Source organism: Watersipora subatra, chromosome 3, assembly GCF_963576615.1.
Source record: "Watersipora subatra chromosome 3, tzWatSuba1.1, whole genome shotgun sequence".
In the NCBI taxonomy this organism is placed as follows: Eukaryota; Metazoa; Bryozoa; class Gymnolaemata; order Cheilostomatida; family Watersiporidae; genus Watersipora; species Watersipora subatra.
This window is the reverse complement of record NC_088710.1, coordinates 22,143,770-22,162,262: the sequence shown is the minus strand read 5'-3', so window position 1 is coordinate 22,162,262 and position 18,493 is coordinate 22,143,770. Positions and strand designations below refer to the sequence as shown.

The 18,493-nt window shown below is 36.4% G+C and overlaps 2 protein-coding genes across 2 annotated transcripts in view; one reads left to right on the top strand and one right to left on the bottom strand.

Moving 5' to 3' along the window:
- Positions 1-122: 122 nt before the first annotated feature.
- LOC137389812 (very-long-chain (3R)-3-hydroxyacyl-CoA dehydratase-like) lies at positions 123-16,937 on the bottom strand. The gene is made up of 10 exons (XM_068075926.1): positions 16,804-16,937; positions 11,403-11,522; positions 10,531-10,716; positions 9,793-9,850; positions 8,967-9,080; positions 5,763-5,884; positions 3,033-3,145; positions 1,640-1,746; positions 1,142-1,273; positions 123-421 (listed from the first exon to the last, which is right to left on the bottom strand). Exons 1-10 carry the CDS (start codon positions 16,885-16,887, stop codon positions 309-311), a joined length of 1,149 nt encoding a protein of 382 aa, XP_067932027.1. The 5' UTR covers positions 16,888-16,937; the 3' UTR covers positions 123-308.
- Positions 16,938-17,196: 259 nt separating this feature from the next.
- The window catches only part of LOC137392030 (methionine--tRNA ligase, cytoplasmic-like), a 44,898-nt gene continuing 43,601 nt past the window's right edge, over positions 17,197-18,493 (top strand). Inside the window, exon 1 of the mRNA XM_068078619.1 lies at positions 17,197-17,324. Within this exon, the coding sequence (XP_067934720.1) occupies positions 17,216-17,324 (109 nt within the window). The 5' untranslated portion in view covers positions 17,197-17,215. The remainder of the gene's footprint in view (positions 17,325-18,493) is intronic.

Here is an 18,493-nt window from a genome sequence, read left to right as displayed (position 1 = left end):
ACTATGGTTGTAAAGTACATGATGAATTCCTAAAACTATTATTTAAACATATTCAGTAAACTCCATAAAATGTCAGATGTCAGACATCAGTTGCTAAATGGGATGCAAATCTCACGTAAATGCAGAGGATTTGTCAGGATTTATTCACAAATAAAAATTGAATTCTCACAGCTTGTATGTGTCATGGTAAGTCAGTCCTATCTATAATCTTCCATCGCCAGTGTAATATATAACTTGTAAAATTAGTCATCAGGAATGTAACCATACAAATCTATTTATTGCACCTGCCAAGCCATAAGCAACCATCACTAGTTGGTCTTCTTGGCATCAGTGTAACTAGCAGCATCTTGACCAGATTTGCTCGGCTTTCTCAACTTCTTTTTTCTTAATGAATACATGTGTGCCATCAGCTTCAGTAGACCTGAAAAATTCTGACTTATTGGTGATAATGTTTGAATGTCTCTCTAACCCATAAACATTCAACATACCTAACCTATGTGACGTGAATGTTGAAAAGGAGTTGTCTCATCATAATATAACACAAATATACGAACATTAAAACATTTACATAAAACATTACTCAAAGGTTTAAAGTCGCTGAAATCAAAATATCAAAACCTAACCAGTCACCCAAACCAACTACATTTCAGTTATGTAAACAGAAATAAGCAGCCCTCATATTCGCTGTGTACTAGTCTATCATATTTACTACTGTATACTGGTCTATCCTAATTATTACTGTGTACTAGTCTATCATATTTACTACTGTATACTGGTCTATCCTAATTATTACTGTGTACTAGTCTATCCTAATTACTCCTGTATACTGGTCTATCCTAATTATTACTGTGTACTAGTCTATCATATTTACTACTGTGTACTAGTCTATCATATTTACTACTGTGTACTAGTCTATCATATTTACTACTGTATACTAGTCTATCATATTTACTACTATATACTAGTCAATCATATTTACTACTGTATACTAGTCTATCATATTTACTATTTTATACTAGTCTATCATATTTACTACTGTGTACCGGTCGATCAGATATGTTACTATGCACAAGTCTAGCATATTAACATACACGGATATACGGTTGTCAAACACAGGTATCAATATATATACATGACTTACCTAATGGTAGCACCACAAGGTGCATGTACATTATTGAAGTAATGGAAAAGCTGAAATTGTATGGATTAGGCAAGGAAATGGAAAGTTTGCCAGACTGAGTGAAGAGTGGAATCGCCTGCCATAGTATAAGGTCTACAACAGAAAATGACAAACTGATGGCTTTTATTCACCAGACCTTAAAATGAAATAACCAACTAGCTAGTTTCCAAGTGTATTCATAGAGACTTATTGGTATTGATATAAACCGTGTACCTACTCTGCGCCATGTCATACGCTAGTCAAACCGACCATTTAATCTCATCAACAAATATCTACCACAATTACCGTAAATTTGAAAAGTTGTTCACTGATAGTTGATGCACTGATAGTAGGCAACCAGCTTATGGCTGGTATTCAGCCTTTTCACATTTCATTACCAGTCATATACACCTGTGTGTTTGTATCAGGTCATTGCTTTGGTCTCATGAGTACACATCAGCACATCTCGTAAACACTCACATTCGCAAAGAACTCCAAGTGGGTAGAGAGGGATCCACATGGTGTAGCGCAGCCAGACCAGCCAATAGAAACTCGCCTTCATCGAGCTCATCATGTAGAAAGGGTGTCTAGGATTATAGAAACATAAATATTATTAGAAGTGTGTCCTATATGAACCTCCAAGATTCGTTTACATGTAGGACACACTTGCAATGAGTTACTAAGGAGTAAAAAACTTCAGCAAGTTGTTATCACGAGTTGATCTTGTAGCGAGTAACAGCATATAATAGTACAGACTTTCAAGAAGTTGATGGCTTCTATCTTGAAAAAAGAATCCAATGATGCTCTAACCAAATCAGTAGTATTCTTCAGGATGCATTAGCATTACTAGTATGACACCCTAGGTTATGTACTACTACTACTGAATCTCTAACAGTATCTGTCATTTGATCACTCATGAACGTCTAAACATAGTGCTGACTTTGGCAGACTAATGCTAAGTGAAATATAACCTAGAGAGTCGTAAAATGACCCACTCTTCAATAAATCACTAACAAGTGTTTGCCTAAATGATACATTCCTCAAAACCTTAACCTTTTCACTGCAGTTCATGTACAAATTTAGCAATTGGCCAACCGTTTTACCGAAAATTGCCGATATTGCCTAATAGTGTGTATACACTATTTTTCAATTTAAAACTCTATCTAGAACATTTTTGTTATATTTTATTTTTCAACGTGTTAACAACACTGCTTTGCAAAAAATTAAATGTATCTATACTTTGTGCATTGCTAAAGCTATGTGAAGCTAGGATCGCTATGAAGCTAAAACGATCCTCTACAATGTTCCTTACTCTTATAAAACTATTACGTTCACTATCATCAGAGTCAGTGCTGCTACTTTAATTATTTGTGTAATTACAAAAATCTAAATCTGAATTGGCTATAACGTCATCAACATAATTACCTTTTTTCTAACTCGGGAGTTGCTTACGAAACTTACACATAAAATGTTCATTTTTAGTTGAAAATTCCCAAACAAAAAATTGAAATTGCTTCGTTGTTTTAGGCTAAGTTTATAGAGAAATCTTCGAACAACACTGTCAATACCATGAAAGTCCTTAAGATCGTTGGTTATGTTGTCAACAAATAATAAAATTAAGCTACTACGCAATTGCTGGGAAATTCGCAAAAATGCTCATATGGCAGTTGACCATAGATTTCGCATAAATGCGCATACGGTTGTGAATGGGTTAATATGCCTTCATGGAAGACAGGTCATCAGAGAAAAGAGTGTCCGACCACAACAGGCAGTTCTTAAGCGTATTCAACTCACCTATTTGAGGGTAATATGATCAGGCCTCCTACCAAATCTAAACAAACAAGCCAATGTGATTAATAAGGTTAGTACAGACCTGATAAAATCCGCGAGAGACCAGAAAAGAATCAGGTAGGTTGTGGCCGGTCCAGTTTGTAACTTGGGCTCATTGCAGATGACTGCTAGAAGCATCAAACAGCGTCCACACACCTGCAGCAACATGTCATGTTCACTATGAAATGATATAAGTATATCTACACGCCTGACAAAAGCATTATATCAAAATAAGCAAAAATAATTAGTGTCAACATGTATTAAAACTAGGATTTTAAAATATCTCAGGCACACATCTTACTGATATGCTCAACAGCAATATTCAACTGCATCCTTTTCTCCCGAACTATGCAAACTAAAGGGTAGAATAATGCCGAAAGAAATGTAGCAAGTGAAAATATTTCCATAGAGATAACTCTCAGAAGTACGCAGAGCACTCGCAAGCAAATGTCACATCTTGCTGTAAGGAGTCGAGTAGTCATCTAAGGTTGGAACAACACTTTGGGTAAGCCCACAGTTCACCACACAAAGTCAAATTTTGATGGTCGAAGTTGGCGCACTATCATAATATCACCTTCTGATAGGGTTTGGTGATAAATTTTTTTTAAAAATGGAGTCAGTTTGACAAATATTGCTAGTAAAACGTACCAGTGCTGGTAGACACAAAAACTGGAAAACCCTTTTTTCTAACAACCGCTTTATTACTTAGTTTATTTGGAGTCATCGTTCCCGTATTGTAAGATCGAAACAACAGATATGACAACTCTTCATTACCAATGTTCCGAAAACTACCCTTTAACCCTTTCATTGCCAACCATATACAAATTCGGCTATCGGGCTAGTGCCAGCCATTTTACCGAAAATTGCCGATATTGCTTCATGATATGTACACAATATTTTTTTCAATTTCAAACTCTATTTAGAACATTTTTGTTACATATTTTATTTTTCCAACATTGTAACCAGCCCTGCTATTCAAAAAAATTCAATGTATCTATTCTTTGTGCGATGATAAAGCTATGTGAAGCTATGATCGCTGCCAAGCTAAAACTATCCTCCACAATGTTCCTTACTCTTACAGAACTATTACTTTCATGACTATCAGAGTCTGTGCTGCTACTTTAATTATCTGCATAAACGCGAAAGTCTGAATCTGAATTAGCTATAATGTCATAAACATAACTAATTATCTGATTTCTGACTAGTGCGGTACACAAAACTAGCACAAAAAATGTTCGTTTCTAGGTTGGAAATTCTCAAACAAAAATTTTAAATTGCTTCGTTGTTTTAGGCCAATTTTATAGAGAAATCTTCGGACAACACTGTCAATTTCATAAAAGTCCTAAAGACCGTGGGTTATGTTATCAACGAATAATAGGATTAAGTTACTGCGCAATTGCTGGAAAAGTCGCAAAAATGCGTCTGTGGCACTTGACCCTAGTAAACACATAAATGCGTCTTTGGCAGCGAAAGGGTTAAAAGCAACACAAACTTTGCGCCGTATCACTAAGTGGTAGTTTCAAGGTAAAATAACTTCATCCATCTATAAACATCACTAACTTATCATTTGCTTACCATCTAAAGGCTTTGGCAGCATATTTTAACCATTAAAAGTTTTTGAATCGGGTTACTCGGATACACGTTGAGGTCAAGTGTACTTTTAGAGAGGTTCATGTGTACAGCCAGAGTTTAAATACTAAGTCAGCTACCCACTCTGTGTTTTCACACCCATCCTGCTCACTTCCTGTTAAGATGAAAAGACTAATGCCCTACACAGATCTTCCTAGAATTTCCTTGAAACCCTGCATGGTAAATCAATTTGCAACTATTCATGCAAGTTTTCAGTTGTACCACCATACTTTTCAAGCAAACCTATGGATACTTGATGACATCATTCTAAACAATGAACGATGCGAAAAGTTAGCAAAGAGCGATGAAAATGTGGAAAATCAGAAGACCGATGTCTACCCTTAAAAACATCGGACTAGGACGGGTCGGCAACCTTTTTCACTCAAAGAGCCATTTGGAGCCGTTTTCCGCAAGAAAGAACCCAGTGGGAGCCGCAAAGCCCTTTGATTTTTTAATTAAAAAATAAATAAATAGTACATGCAACTTTTGCGTTTAGCTTTTAATGCTTTTATACAATGTTTACACCATAAAACAAAAAGGTGTGGCATGTATAATGATTCAACTGCTGAGAAAACAAAATTACACTTTTGCAAAGAACAATAAAATAAATGTGGCGGTTTTATTGGCGCATAAATTGTTATAAGGTATACTACCTGTATTAGCGTTGTTGTTTGTCAGGAGTGTTATTGACGATATTGTGGTCTTAAGTGGCTGGCCAGCCTTACTAGATTCCTAATTGTTTAACCCAGTTTGTTGACATAATATTAGAAGGTACAGTACTCCGCGCGAGTTCGATACTTTTTTCTGTACTTATGTGTTAAAGTTAAAGCCACGTGACAATCATGTGATAAGGTACTAATAATAATAAAACGTAAATAATGATAATGTTTGATTTATAATAATTATAATAGTTATAATTACTTTTTTTTAATTATATTACAAAATCTAGTGAAAAACTTCTAGTTTTATGAATTACTTGGCATATAGTGGAAAAGGAAAAAATCCAAAATCAGAGGGAGTCGCAGGGGATGAAAGAACCGTATGCGGCTTCGGAGCTGCAGATTGCTGACCCTTGGCCTAGGAGAACACCTACAGGACCATATCAAGCAACCTTTAATAATACAATAATACATCAGTGCATTACCTGTGCAAGAGGTGCGATAACTCCAGACTTCACAAGCCCAATAAGAGGGTGGATGATTTCAAGAACTGAAAAAATCTGTGAAATGACCAAAACGATTCCCACATCATCGTAAACCTTGTAGTCTACAAAAAAATGTGGAACTTCTAGTTACATCCCATGCCTTATGGTTGACAAACAAGCCTAAATTACTGGCTATATTAAATACAATAATATATATTTATATATATATCTCAAAGTTTGTCTGTATGTTCTTCGGTATGTTCGGCTGTAGCTATTAAAATTTTGGAATTAAACTCTCGCATCGTGCTAGATGTGAACTACCGAAGAGTGGAATCGCAGGTTTGAAATCTAATTGCTTAATCACGAGTCTACGAAAGCTTTTACGATTCATTGCTCTTACTATATAACATATACATCTAGGGCCGTATCCACCTGTTTGAATATGGTACTGCAGGGAGAGTCCAGGATGGGTGCCGAGCGCCCTCTCGGCGGAGGGGTTCCGGGTACTCTCCCCGAAAATTTTTTTAGTAAAACTAGTCAAAATGGTGCAAATCTAGCACACTTGGCTCCTGATGAGGCACATGTTCTAACAGTAAATTTTACATTATAAACCAGTTTTCTAAATATAAAACTGTTTATTGAGATTGTCTTTAACAGCGCTTATTAAAAATATAATGTGAATGAAAGCTGCTAAAGGGGTTGGCCACAGCTAGCATGAGGTAGAATTATCACTGAGTACAATGCTGAATGGTGTAGGAGACGAGTAGTCTCTTATGAAATAATTTCATTAAATAATATTGTAGAATTAAAAAGTAAAATTAATAGAGCACCATGTTAAAAATAACGCACTAATACTATAGTCTATAATACTGAGCAAGTAGTAGTAGATTTAAGTTTGAGCTATGCATGTTACATGCATAGCTATGCATGTAACATGCATAGCTATGCATGTTACATGCATAGCTCAAATTTAAATTTATTTCTATGACCAAAATCTTTTGTACATACCGTAAGCATTCATTTACATATCTTCTACTACTACAAAAAATACAACCATGTACAACTGTCTCTGTAGGAAATGCTTGGAAGCATTTCTTTCGGTAGAGTCCAACGCTATAACGTTGCCGTGTGAGCTACCATAATGATCGTTTTTCTCTGTATAGTAAAATTATAATAAAAGTCTAAAAAGTTTACATCACTTCTATCATCTAAATTATTTTTATTCTGATCACACACAAAATCACTAGCGATTGAAGGATCAAATATTATTTTATTTTAGCGTTTTGAAAGTCGAGCCGATGTTGACTGGTTTTTCCAACTTTTATTCTTTTCCAAGGAGGCGCGATTTCTTTAGCTTTTAGCACAAAGCAAAGCCTTTCGGATAATCGTTTTATATTGTAATTTATTGACTAATATCTTGTTGATTATATTAAAACTTACTAGCATTCATATCCTTTGTTTAACGCTACTAGATGGCAGCTTTATAAATGTCTACCGAAAGCGTCATTAAGTCGTTTCCCCACGCAACTGATAAACAACATTTTGGTCATTTCTCCAACCAAAGTATTAAAATCAAGCAAAAATGACGTGAATTCCAGATTTTTAGCCTCAAAAAATGGTACTGCCACGGCAGTCGCTGCAGTATAGGAGGATACGACCCTGACATCCTTTTCTCGATTGCACACTCCAAATGACGTATTAATTGAAACTCTATGAACTCTATAGAACTCGATGCTGTTTCGTCTTCGCCGAACTAGGGCTAGTTTGCTCTTCGCAAAACCATTTCAACAATAGTTTCTCTTGAAATTAAAATTTGGCGATTGTATCTCAGTTCAACGCCCTCCGTTAAGGCAAAAACAGCTTCGCAAACAGATAAGTGATAAAATTTTGGTTAAAGGTGTACTAAAATGCATACCAAAACTTCCTTCAAGTATGTGTTTAGTAAGCTAAATTCATATAAGCTAGATTCAGCGTTTATGTTACACATCTGTCTTGAAGGTAAGAACTCTGCACGTAGTACATTGTAATATTACATTTTCTTGCAGATCATAACCACAAAATGCACTAAAGTCATTGTAGGTAACTATAGTCGCTAAGGTTAACATATTGTTTTGTTACTATTTTTAAACGATGGTGATTTTGATGATTTTTACTATGCAGTGACTGCATTAGATAATTACTATGGTTTCTATGTCACTCTATGCAACATTTTCACATTATGATGCCAACAGTGAAACGAACTAAAACCATGTAATTGTATACCAAATAATTTTTCGTTGTAATCGTAGCAAAACAGACTATATTTAGCCATTACTTGCTATGATTTTACATTCACATTTAAACATTTTTATAGTTTTATTTTCCTCCTAAATTATTTCAACAAAACACTTCTTTCATGCTATAGAATTTAAAAGTTAAGTTGTTTGAAAAAGTTTGAATACCTTTACGGTTGTTTTTTTTCTTTTATATCATTTGAACTTCATAAAAACCACTTTTCCCAATTATATGAAATTGGAAGAAGCAAAGTTGGTAAAGTTAGAATGGTAAATGTTGTATAATATATTATGTTAAATAAAAATAAATTTTCAGCCAAAGACTTTTTTATTATGCGGGCATTCACCTAGTATATATATATATATGTATATAATTCTGTAGCGCTCTAGTAACCTTTGAAAGTAGCAAAAGCTATCTACGACTTTATCTTCCTACACTACAACAGGTCATACAGCTAAGCCCTACAGAAAAATCATGTTTAGCTATATTAAAAAACAAAACATTTTTGTAAGTAGGATTGAAGAAATAGAAGGAAAAGGCATTGTCTAAAACAGGACAACTACTACGAGACATTGAAACAGTAGACAGTACTAAAAGGCTTTCAAACAATAGAGGTATTTCAAACAATAGAGGTATTTCATACAATAGAGGTATTTCACACAATAGAGGTATTTCAAACAATAGAGGTATTTCACACAATAGAGGTATTTCACACAATAGAGGTATTTCATACAATAGAGGTATTTCACACAATAGAGTTATTTCACACAATAGAGGTATTTCACACAATAGAGGTATACGCGTAGAGAAGCATAGTTAAAGCTCAAGTATAATACAATAAAAATAAGGCGGCTCAACAGATATACAGATGTACACTGTGGCAAAAAATTGTGTCCAGTCAGTCTTTAGATTTCAAATCTCATAAAATACCTTCAGCTCCCGTATAGATGAGTCCAAGAATGACCTTGACTAGAATAAACGTCCAGGTGATGAATTGAAACAGGCTGTAGGAGAAGAGATAGTGCTTCTTCAGGTCTTGCATGGCTATGAACAGTGAATAACCTGTGTAGTCATCTATGGTTGCGTTGAAAGGCCACAAAAACTCTACGAGATTAGTATTACCAAACTAAAAAGTCTTTCAGGTCAAATACGCATCACGGAAGTCAGCATTGCATTCAAGTCAACACAGGTCAATGCAGGACAGAGGTTAATGCAGCACCGAGATTAACACAGGACAGATGTCAACGCAGGACAGAAGTCAGTGTATACAACCGATAAATACCAACATATATCACGATCAGATTCACTAAAGAATCAGCAGACTAGATGGTGTTCCTATCTACTAGTCTTACCAATTAGTCTGACACACATATATGCACGCACCAGTTACATGAACATGCGTAAGATGTCTAAATGTATGGAATACCTTGCAAACCCTTCCACAGCCATTGAAGCCCAACTCCAGAATAATCAATATTTCTCTTTACGTAAAAATGACTAAAATTTTAAGCAGAAACATATTGTTTTTTGGCTATCAAATAGTTTGGCAACACGAAAGAATACAATCTCTGTGGCCTCAACTTTCTGACAGACAAGTACATTTCAGCAAGATGGTCTTGTTGTTCAAAAATCAAAATACAACTAGCTTTACATGCATTTATAAAACAAGGGACGTGCTCAGACTCTCCCACGTCTCCATATTGTCACACCGATTATGGACACAGACTAACAAGCATACTCTATATTGAAGACTAACCTTCATCCTTTGTAGCCTCAAGATCCTTTGTCAGTTTATCCAGATAAGCCTTTTCCATCTGCCAAGATACCGGTAAATTAACAATGAACAGACAACTCATAACTCTTGACACTGAATTCGCAACAATCTATTCCAGATTTGATCTATAGAGACAAGAAGTCATAGTAAAGATACCCATACAGACTGTCTGTAACACGCTAGCTTCAGTTACCAACTACTTTTATTCTATATAAACACAATAGAGGAAATGGTAAGAAAGAATGAAGGAAAATAGGAAGAAGGATGAAGAAAGAAGGGGATAAAAAAGGAAATGGCTTGAAAGAAGAGAAAGGGTGCCGTGTAAGGGAATCGGATAATGCATGGGTTGGGTAAGTTATAGGAGTGGGAGGAGTGAAAGAGTTGGAAAGGGTAAAAGAGTTGGTAGGGAGGGGTGAAAGAGTGAAGAGAGATTGAAGGCATGAGCGGGACTAAAAAGACTGGGTGCAGTGAACAAACAAAGGGTTGGGAGGGGTGATTAAGAGAAAGGCTTGAGAGGAGTGACGACGAAAAAAATCGGAGGTGAAGCGAGTTTAGTTTGTTTAGGTTTGAGTACTATACAAGCAGTTAGCCTTTTATAAATTGGCTAGCAAAGCAATAATAAATATTTATTACTTACTGCAAACAATTACGCTACCCATCATCAATGCACACAAAGGGAAAGAGAGGAGCTCTAGGTAAGTCAGCGCGTAAAGAACCGACCTTTTTCCTGTTTATCAGCTCAACATCTTCATCCTCTGAAACATCCATCCAATCAAAGTCAGGCTTGATCCAAGCACATTTGGCATTGCTCTGAGTGAGACGAGGCCAAGGGTTCTCCGTTGTCGTCGGATCTCGTTTGCAAGCGTCAATGATAACTTCACTTCCTGTTATTCGTAGCTTAGATTTCTACCATGACAATAAGTTTCAAGAATAGTTTTCAAATTTAAGTCAAAGCGGGACCAAGCAAGTCATAATAGTCAATGAAAACCTGTGAAAAATGAGAAAGAACATTACAAAGAGTGAGTCCAGCTAGTAATATTGGTTAACTCTTAACAGCTAATGGGTAGAATCAAATGATTTATAAAGAAAAAAAACTATTTCCACTTTCCGCTGCACATACAAAATTTTCCGCGACATCGGCAAAATACAATAGTTCAAGGTGCAGCAAACTAAAACAAATCGATGAATGCTTATAGACTATCAAAGGCATCTTAACCTTAAAAAAGTAGTAATAATGAGCAGAGTGAACATAATCAAAAAACTATTAAAATAATGGCTGCTTATTGTGAGTTTTTTCAAGTGTTTAGGCTATATTCTTGAGCAGGCTGATTCATACTTGATGGGTAGTAAATGTCCCAAAAATATGTCTGGATTGTAAAATATACAGCCACTGACTTGTCATGATATTTTTCTTTCTAGAAAAACTGCAAATATCTAATACTTCCAGTAACGCAATGACTGGGTGTTAGAGAGAGAGAGAGTCATTGTATCATTATACGTAATACCTATCATTTTTAAAACAGTGCAAACTAGCACAAATGGTGCATTTGAAATTTAGAAAATATATAAATCATGATTGGTGCATAACATACCTCTGGAGCGATGTAACGAAATGGCACTATCTCAAACTTGTACAGTGAGTCACCATGGGCACCGTGTCCTCGGCCCTCAAAACTGATCCTGTCATTAGATAGGCTAACATCGGGTTTTTCCTGAGAAAAAAAAAAGTGAGCCTCAAATATGATCAATTACATGCCAACAACGTTAACGTACAACTTTTGATAACTTTAATCCAATGGTGATCCTTTCGTTCCAACAATAATGACAATTTAACTAGATAGTTTTGTGATGCAACAAAAAATGTTTTGCATAAAGGTTTTTTATATGTTTGAGTACTCATTCAGCACTGAAGTACAATATAATTGATGGTAGACTATACGATGGTGTACCTTTAAAACCGTGCCAATGCAACGAACGAAACGCAATGCAAATACTTGTTGGTGTTTTTGTTTGGAACTTATATTGAGGCACTTACTACCATAAATAGTTAATAACTATACGGCTAATAACTATTTACGAGGGAGATCGACCAAAAGTATTTACCTTATCCAAGGACGCTCAAACAAGTCGGAATACCTTCCAATTTGAAATATCACATCACCCTTTAAGGTAGCGGTACAACTAATTCTAGCAGCAATGATCTCTCAAATCAACAAGCAATCTTTTGTAAAAATGTGTTCTTTTTACATTTGATAGATGATCAATATATTAGCTATAGACTCCTCGGCCCATGAAAGTCATGTAAGCAAAATGCTTTTAGCGAATAGAGAAAAACTTTTATTATATAAAAGCTCTATTTTCAAGTCAACTCACGATTTACAATTACCTTAGCTTGTAAATTTTATGCTATACAAAGTGAAATTTGAGCAAGTATTTGTGTCATTATTTAAAAATATTTCTGACACACGATGTCCAAATTTTCTCAAATTCAGGCAGTTTGTAAATCCATACATTTGTAGATAGTTTCCTTTCTTTCATTTGGTCTACAGTCCTTCATTTAGTCTACGGTTAATAGTCAACAGCATGTCATAACTTATGTTTATTGTTTTCAAACAATGATTCTCAAGGAAACTAGTGAGAGTAGCAGTACAGTCGTGCCTAAACTTGCAAGCTTGATGCGTTCTGGGGCTGAGCTAGTGTGTCAATTTACTTGTATGTTAATGCAAATTATTTATATAATAAAGCAGCTACATATATCTATATTATAGCAACAGAAAAACATATTGTAAATTGTCCTAATTGACCACATGCTCTCAAAAATCAAGTATAAAAAATAATGCAATAAAATGACATTATAATGTAAAATTATTTACACACAATAGCAGCTAATGGTCGTGTTTGCAGAGGAAAGAGAAAATAAATTTGCCTTCAATAAATTTGGATTCCAAAGCACAGACTTAAAAAGTAAACTTTTATTTGAAACAAAACGTAATAATAATTTCTTGCGTGCTCATAGTTTTGAATTTCTTTTTGCGGCTTAGTTCATTTTTCCTTGGTTTCACTTTCACAATCAGTGAGCCGTTTTAAGAGAAATTTATCTAAGCATGTTTGCTTTTGTCACCCTTTCATCAACATTAATTGTAGTTGCTGGTCTCATCTTTAAATTATGAAAAGCTTAGTTGATCTCATGATTTCATTCAAATAAGTGTAGAGCTACACACTTGCATGCCGATTCACATAGGTATAAAAATACGTGATAAAATGCCCACTGCAATAATGGAAAAGCCAAAGACAATATTTCTTACAATCAGACAATCTTATGGTGTGAACAAAGATAACTTTCGATCATGCATAGAGCAGACATCGACAATGTTTTTATCTAGTATGAAAAAATTTGATGGACCAATTAAATGATTTAGCTTTCGACATGATGGATTTGATCATTTGATGATTGTGTAGGTGCATTCAATTGAATGCAACAACTGTAACTTATTATTGCGTTTGGCTCTCATGTGGCTAAAGGTAGACTTGAAGAGTCGCGGTTTTACTCGTATGTATTTTGTTAACTTGCATCCAGAATGACCACCGATCTCAAGGACAAAACTATGTAACACAACATAAGCAAGGAAAGACAACACTTAGAGTAAAGCCAGCCCAGTTCCACTACATCTCCCCTTCTGGGATTTGCAACACACAACAAATGAAACTTAACCTGTGCAAGGCAAAAACTAGGAATAGAATGAAAATGATTATCAGTAGGATTTGTCTCAGTACAAAATTATCTCTTATCATTATTATTATCAATTATAATTATCTCTATATAATAGAGCTGTCAATGTCAAATTCTGTTTATTTTTACATATTATTTTTTGCTGTCTGTTGTATTAATACAAAATACATTAAATATAGCTAACATATTTATGGATACAACGCAACGAAATTAATATTTCATTGGTGATGTACTTATGATTAATGCTAGTATACAGTAGAATATATATATATATTTATATATAATATCATTATTCAATCAAGTGATGAAAAGAAAAGAGGGAACTTATGATATTCTAGCCTAAATTGTTGAACAAGTAATTTGCCTCTTAGAACCTTTTGAATGTAATAATTTGTCAAATATTTCTGCAACCTGTAGAGCTGTGTGATGCAAGCGCCAATGAACTAATTATGTTCACTAGTGCTGTTTTCATAAAAAAATGCAGCTATACTTGGATATATTTGCTTCATAAGTAGATGTTGACATCAGGTACGCAGGGCCTTACAAGTGCAGTAAACCCAGGGGGTTTAATCTTTTCTATTTATTCCCAAGGGCTCGACAAAAAATCACGTTTTAGGGGTCTTTTTTTGGTGGCCAGACCCTCTAGTCTAGAGTGCTTTCATAAAAAAGGCTATGTTTTATAGCTTGGTGCAGTGGATAGGACCCAAACATGTCTCATTAGTTCCACACAGTGGAGAGGGGTATTCATGAGCTGTGGTGCAGTGCTTAGGGACTGTTGAAGTCAATCTTAGGCGCCATTCTGCCCTGAGCATCAGTAACCCTTAAGCTGGGGAACCGACCAAAATGTCATTCATCGGTTGTGTGGGGAAATGACTTTTCGGTCGCTTTCGGCAGATGTTTATAAGGCTGTCGCCTAGTAACAATAAACAAAGGATATATAAATGCTAGTAAATTTTACATATTATCTACAAGATATTAACCAATAAATTACAATATGAAATGATTATCTGAGAGGAGTTGCCTTGTGCGAATAGCTAAAAAACTTGCGACTCTTTTGAGTCGACTCCAGTCAACATCCGGCTCAACGGTCAAAACGGGAAAATGAAATTTTATTGTATTCTGCGATCTTAATGATTTTTTGTTTGATCAGTATGAAAATAATTCAGATGATGGAAGTGATATAAACTCTGTAGACTTTGAATACACAGAGAAAAATGGTAGTTATAGTATCTCGGGCAATGAAGATGCTACTGGCGTAGGCTACGTGAAGGGTATGCTTCCAAGCATTTCATAAATAGACAACTGTCCATAGTCGTTGAACTTACTAATCACTGTTAATGAATTGGATGTACAGCTGAACTTGGAAGTGTGGATCTCATGCCAACATTTTGACATGTATATTGCTATCCACAGCAGGCAGTAGTAAAATGGCATCTTGAAGTAAACGCTCATAGCCAGATGAACAACACTCTTGTACAAGGTGGTGGCCCTGAAGAAGGCCCTTTGGGAAAAAAATCAGCTCGGAACTATAGGCTATAGTCCGAGTCGATCACGAGGGTCAGGTCAGATCGCGAAGACTACTCGCTTTGGAGGAGCATTAGAATTAGCATGTTAGAACTAGCTTACGGTATTTATGGGTAATAAGCGGGCGTATCGGAGAGAGGACTTGTAAAGCGGAGGTAATAGACACTCGTTTTGTTTGTTTGCGCTAACTTTTGTGGTAAGATTTGACTGGATCTTATCGTTTTGCTGTCTTATCCATGCGTGTAACCAATTACAGTCAGTAAAATTGACCTATATTATTTTAACCAATTATCTTAGTTTTTGCCATTTTTGTGTGTATATAAGAACATGCAATCGTGTTGTTAGAGTGTTCTGCTCGTGTTGTGCTTTGTGCTGATATTTGTGAATAAACTTTGACGCTTTCTTAAAGTGTTGTTAATTGATTTATAGCAGACTATCTAGTAGGGAGCACTAGCTTTATTTGTTTTGTCTTCTCCTCATAAGCCGTGGCTTAAGACTGCGTTTCATAGCTGCAGCCACACAAGGCTTCGAGGGACGACAGACAGATTTGGCGAGTCTGTAACGCTGTGCGTAGGCACGTGGTATTAGACAGCGAACCACAGCTGCATCCACGCTAGTGCACCACCTCAGCCAGACAAGTGTTCTGCCAACTAATAGGAACTAGACATTTAATGATAGTTGGATCCTACGAGGCCAGTATTCGGTCTGATCCTACGAGGCCAGTATTCGGTCTGATCCTACGAGGCCAGTATTCGGTCTGATCCTACGAGGCCAGTATTCGGTCTGATCCTACGAGGCCAGTATTCGGTCTGATCCTACGAGGCCAGTGTTCGGTCTGATCCTACGAGGCCAGTATTCGGTCTGATCCTACGAGGCCAGTATTCGGTCTGATCCTACGAGGCCAGTATTCGGTCTGATCCTACGAGGCCAGTATTCGGTCTGATCCTACGAGGCCAGTATTCGGTCTGATCCTACGAGGCCAGTATTCGGTCTGATTCTACGGGCCTGTGTTCGGTCCAAATTCGTCAGGGCCAGTCTTCGGTCCAGCTTAGTCAGACTTAGGGTAGCTCCCGTATAATCTTGACGGTCGGGTGTGGCATCATTTGCAAGAACTACTTTAATCTAAGTAGTGCTAAGGGGGTAAAATAAGTGTACCAAGTAGTGTTGAGCGGGTAAAATCGCTGTTTTAAGTAACAGCAGTGATTGAGCCGAAAAAGGGGGTATTTATTCTGTGGTGGTGAAGTGATAAATGGTAGTTTTTTATTGATGTGTACGCCAGTGGAAAGGGTGCATTTTATAACATCTCAGACTAGCCCTTGGGATGAATATAAGAGAGTGAACCCCCTGGGGCAGTAAAGCGCTATTGAACAGATAGGTTAGCAAGAGCAAAGTTCCAGTTGAAAAAACAATTATTTTGTATATTCAGTCAAATTGTAGAATTTGACTGAACGTATAAAATATACGTCAATTATTTTCTACTTCCAGGTCAGGAACCAGCAATATATAAAGTCGCAACAGTAGCTCAGAATACTCGAGGGCTAAAGACAGAAGTAGCAAGAATGAAAAACGACTTTTAAGTTTTAAAAACCTAACAAAAAACTAATAAGAATAAAAACAAGCTTTGAATTTTACGACAATCGAAAACGAACTCTCACGAATTTCGCAACTTTTGAGGCACATATGAACAGAAGCTGCTTTTCCTTGAAAATGTGTGAATAATATATTTTTTATTTACTCACTTTTACGTCTTTCAAAGCTATACGTAGAAAAACAGTTCGTGAACTCTGTCCCCAATAAATAAATGGCGAAGGTACACTAGACATGCTGACGGAAAGATGGAACTCTGCAAGACTTCAACGTAGCAATTTTGGAATTGGGCAAGAAATGTTATATGAAAAAAGTGGGCGCGACAGTGCTTACCCAAGAGCTACGGCGCTGGCAAGTATAGCGTTACAAATGTTCAGCCTAAGCATAGGGCTCTAGGAACTGAGGCTTCATAGCGCAAAGCTCGCGATTGTTGTGGGAAAGCTGGGCGCATTCAATTGTAAAATATGAGGTGTTGAGAATTAATCTATGAAAACCTGTAACGAAGGCCATAAGAAAGCGGTATGTTGCAGTTGTACTTACACGTTTCTTACCTTTGTTCTAGCAATGGCTATCATACCAACATTATATTTTTCTGTCGGAAATTCAAATGCTCTGAAGCCGTTGATTAGCTGTTTTCGCAATAAAACTAAGCCTGAAATTAATGTTGAAAAAGGTAAGCACTTTTTCAACCAATTTACATCGTAAAGCTGCCGTGCAGCAGGTTGTTAGCCGTTAAAGCTACGGGTTGTTAGCCAGTGTTTCAATTGATTTGCGTTTGCTGGTGAGACCATTTGTGCTGAGGTGGGTCACTTTTGTGCTGAGTATCAATGACGATTGTTTTCTAAAACACTTATTGTATAGCTTCAAAAAGGGAAGCAGTCCCAACATCGACAAGTCCGAACCTAGACATGTCCCAGTTTTGACAGAGGTTGACAGAGGTTTCAAGTCAGAATGGGTTTTGCTAGAGCTTACGGTATTATTACTGCTGCTGAAAATAAAGTAATGATTGTCATCAGTAGGCATATTATGGCTCAATAGATAATCATCAGAAGTCCATTGATCTAGAATTTGTAAAACCTGCATAGCTGTAATGTGTCTGAAACGGTTGGTCATTGCGATGGAGAGATAACTACATGTAAGCTCAGCAGGCCATAAAAATGTTTTCTATTGGTTCCACGCAGGCGGATGGTTGTTTCCTTATGATTATTTGCAGACACAATAAGCTAATTAATTAACTACTCACTAACCAGAAACTTTTTTGTTAAGACCACTAAAACCGCACCATGCAGCTCTTGACCGTACGCAAATGCTGTACAAAGTCTCACTGCCTAGCTCATGCTATGTAATGAGTTTAGTGGTAGCAACAGAAAGTGTCATAAATGGGTAACTAGTGGGTCATAAATGGGGAACGAGTGGGTCATAAATGGGTAACGAGTGGGTAATAAATGGGTAACGAGTGGGTCATAAATGGGTAACGAGGGGGTCATAAATGAGTAACGAGTGGATCATAAATGGGTAACGAGTGAGTCATAAATGGGTAACGAGTGGGTCATAAAAGGGTAACGAGGGGGTCATAAATGAGTAACGAGTGGGTCATAAATGGGTAACGAGTGGGTCATAAATGGGTAACGAGTGGGTCATAAATGGGTAACGAGTGGGTCATAAATGGGTAACGAGTGGGTCATGCGCTTACTCAGAGCTTACATAAAGCATAATAAACATCCTAATAGGAACAGATTAGCTCATTGTCTCCTGTCATTTACATATATAATTTTCAAAGTTTGTGTGTGTATCCGTTTGTTCGTCGTTGTGCGTGTCCAGCTATAGCTACTAAAATCTTGG

Bases quoted from the DNA above. Each gene is read 5' to 3' on its own strand.
- LOC137389812 (XM_068075926.1), bottom strand. From the start codon at position 16,887: ATGTCTAGTGTACCTTCGCCATTTATTTATTGGGGACAGAGTTCACGA. The intron at 11,523-16,803 runs GTGAGTAAATAA...TTTTTTTCTCAG, and splicing joins TAGCTTTGAAAGACGTAAAA to GAAAAACCCGATGTTAGCCT. The intron at 1,274-1,639 runs GTGAGTGTTTAC...TTTCTGTTGTAG, and splicing joins ACTTGGAGTTCTTTGCGAAT to ACCTTATACTATGGCAGGCG.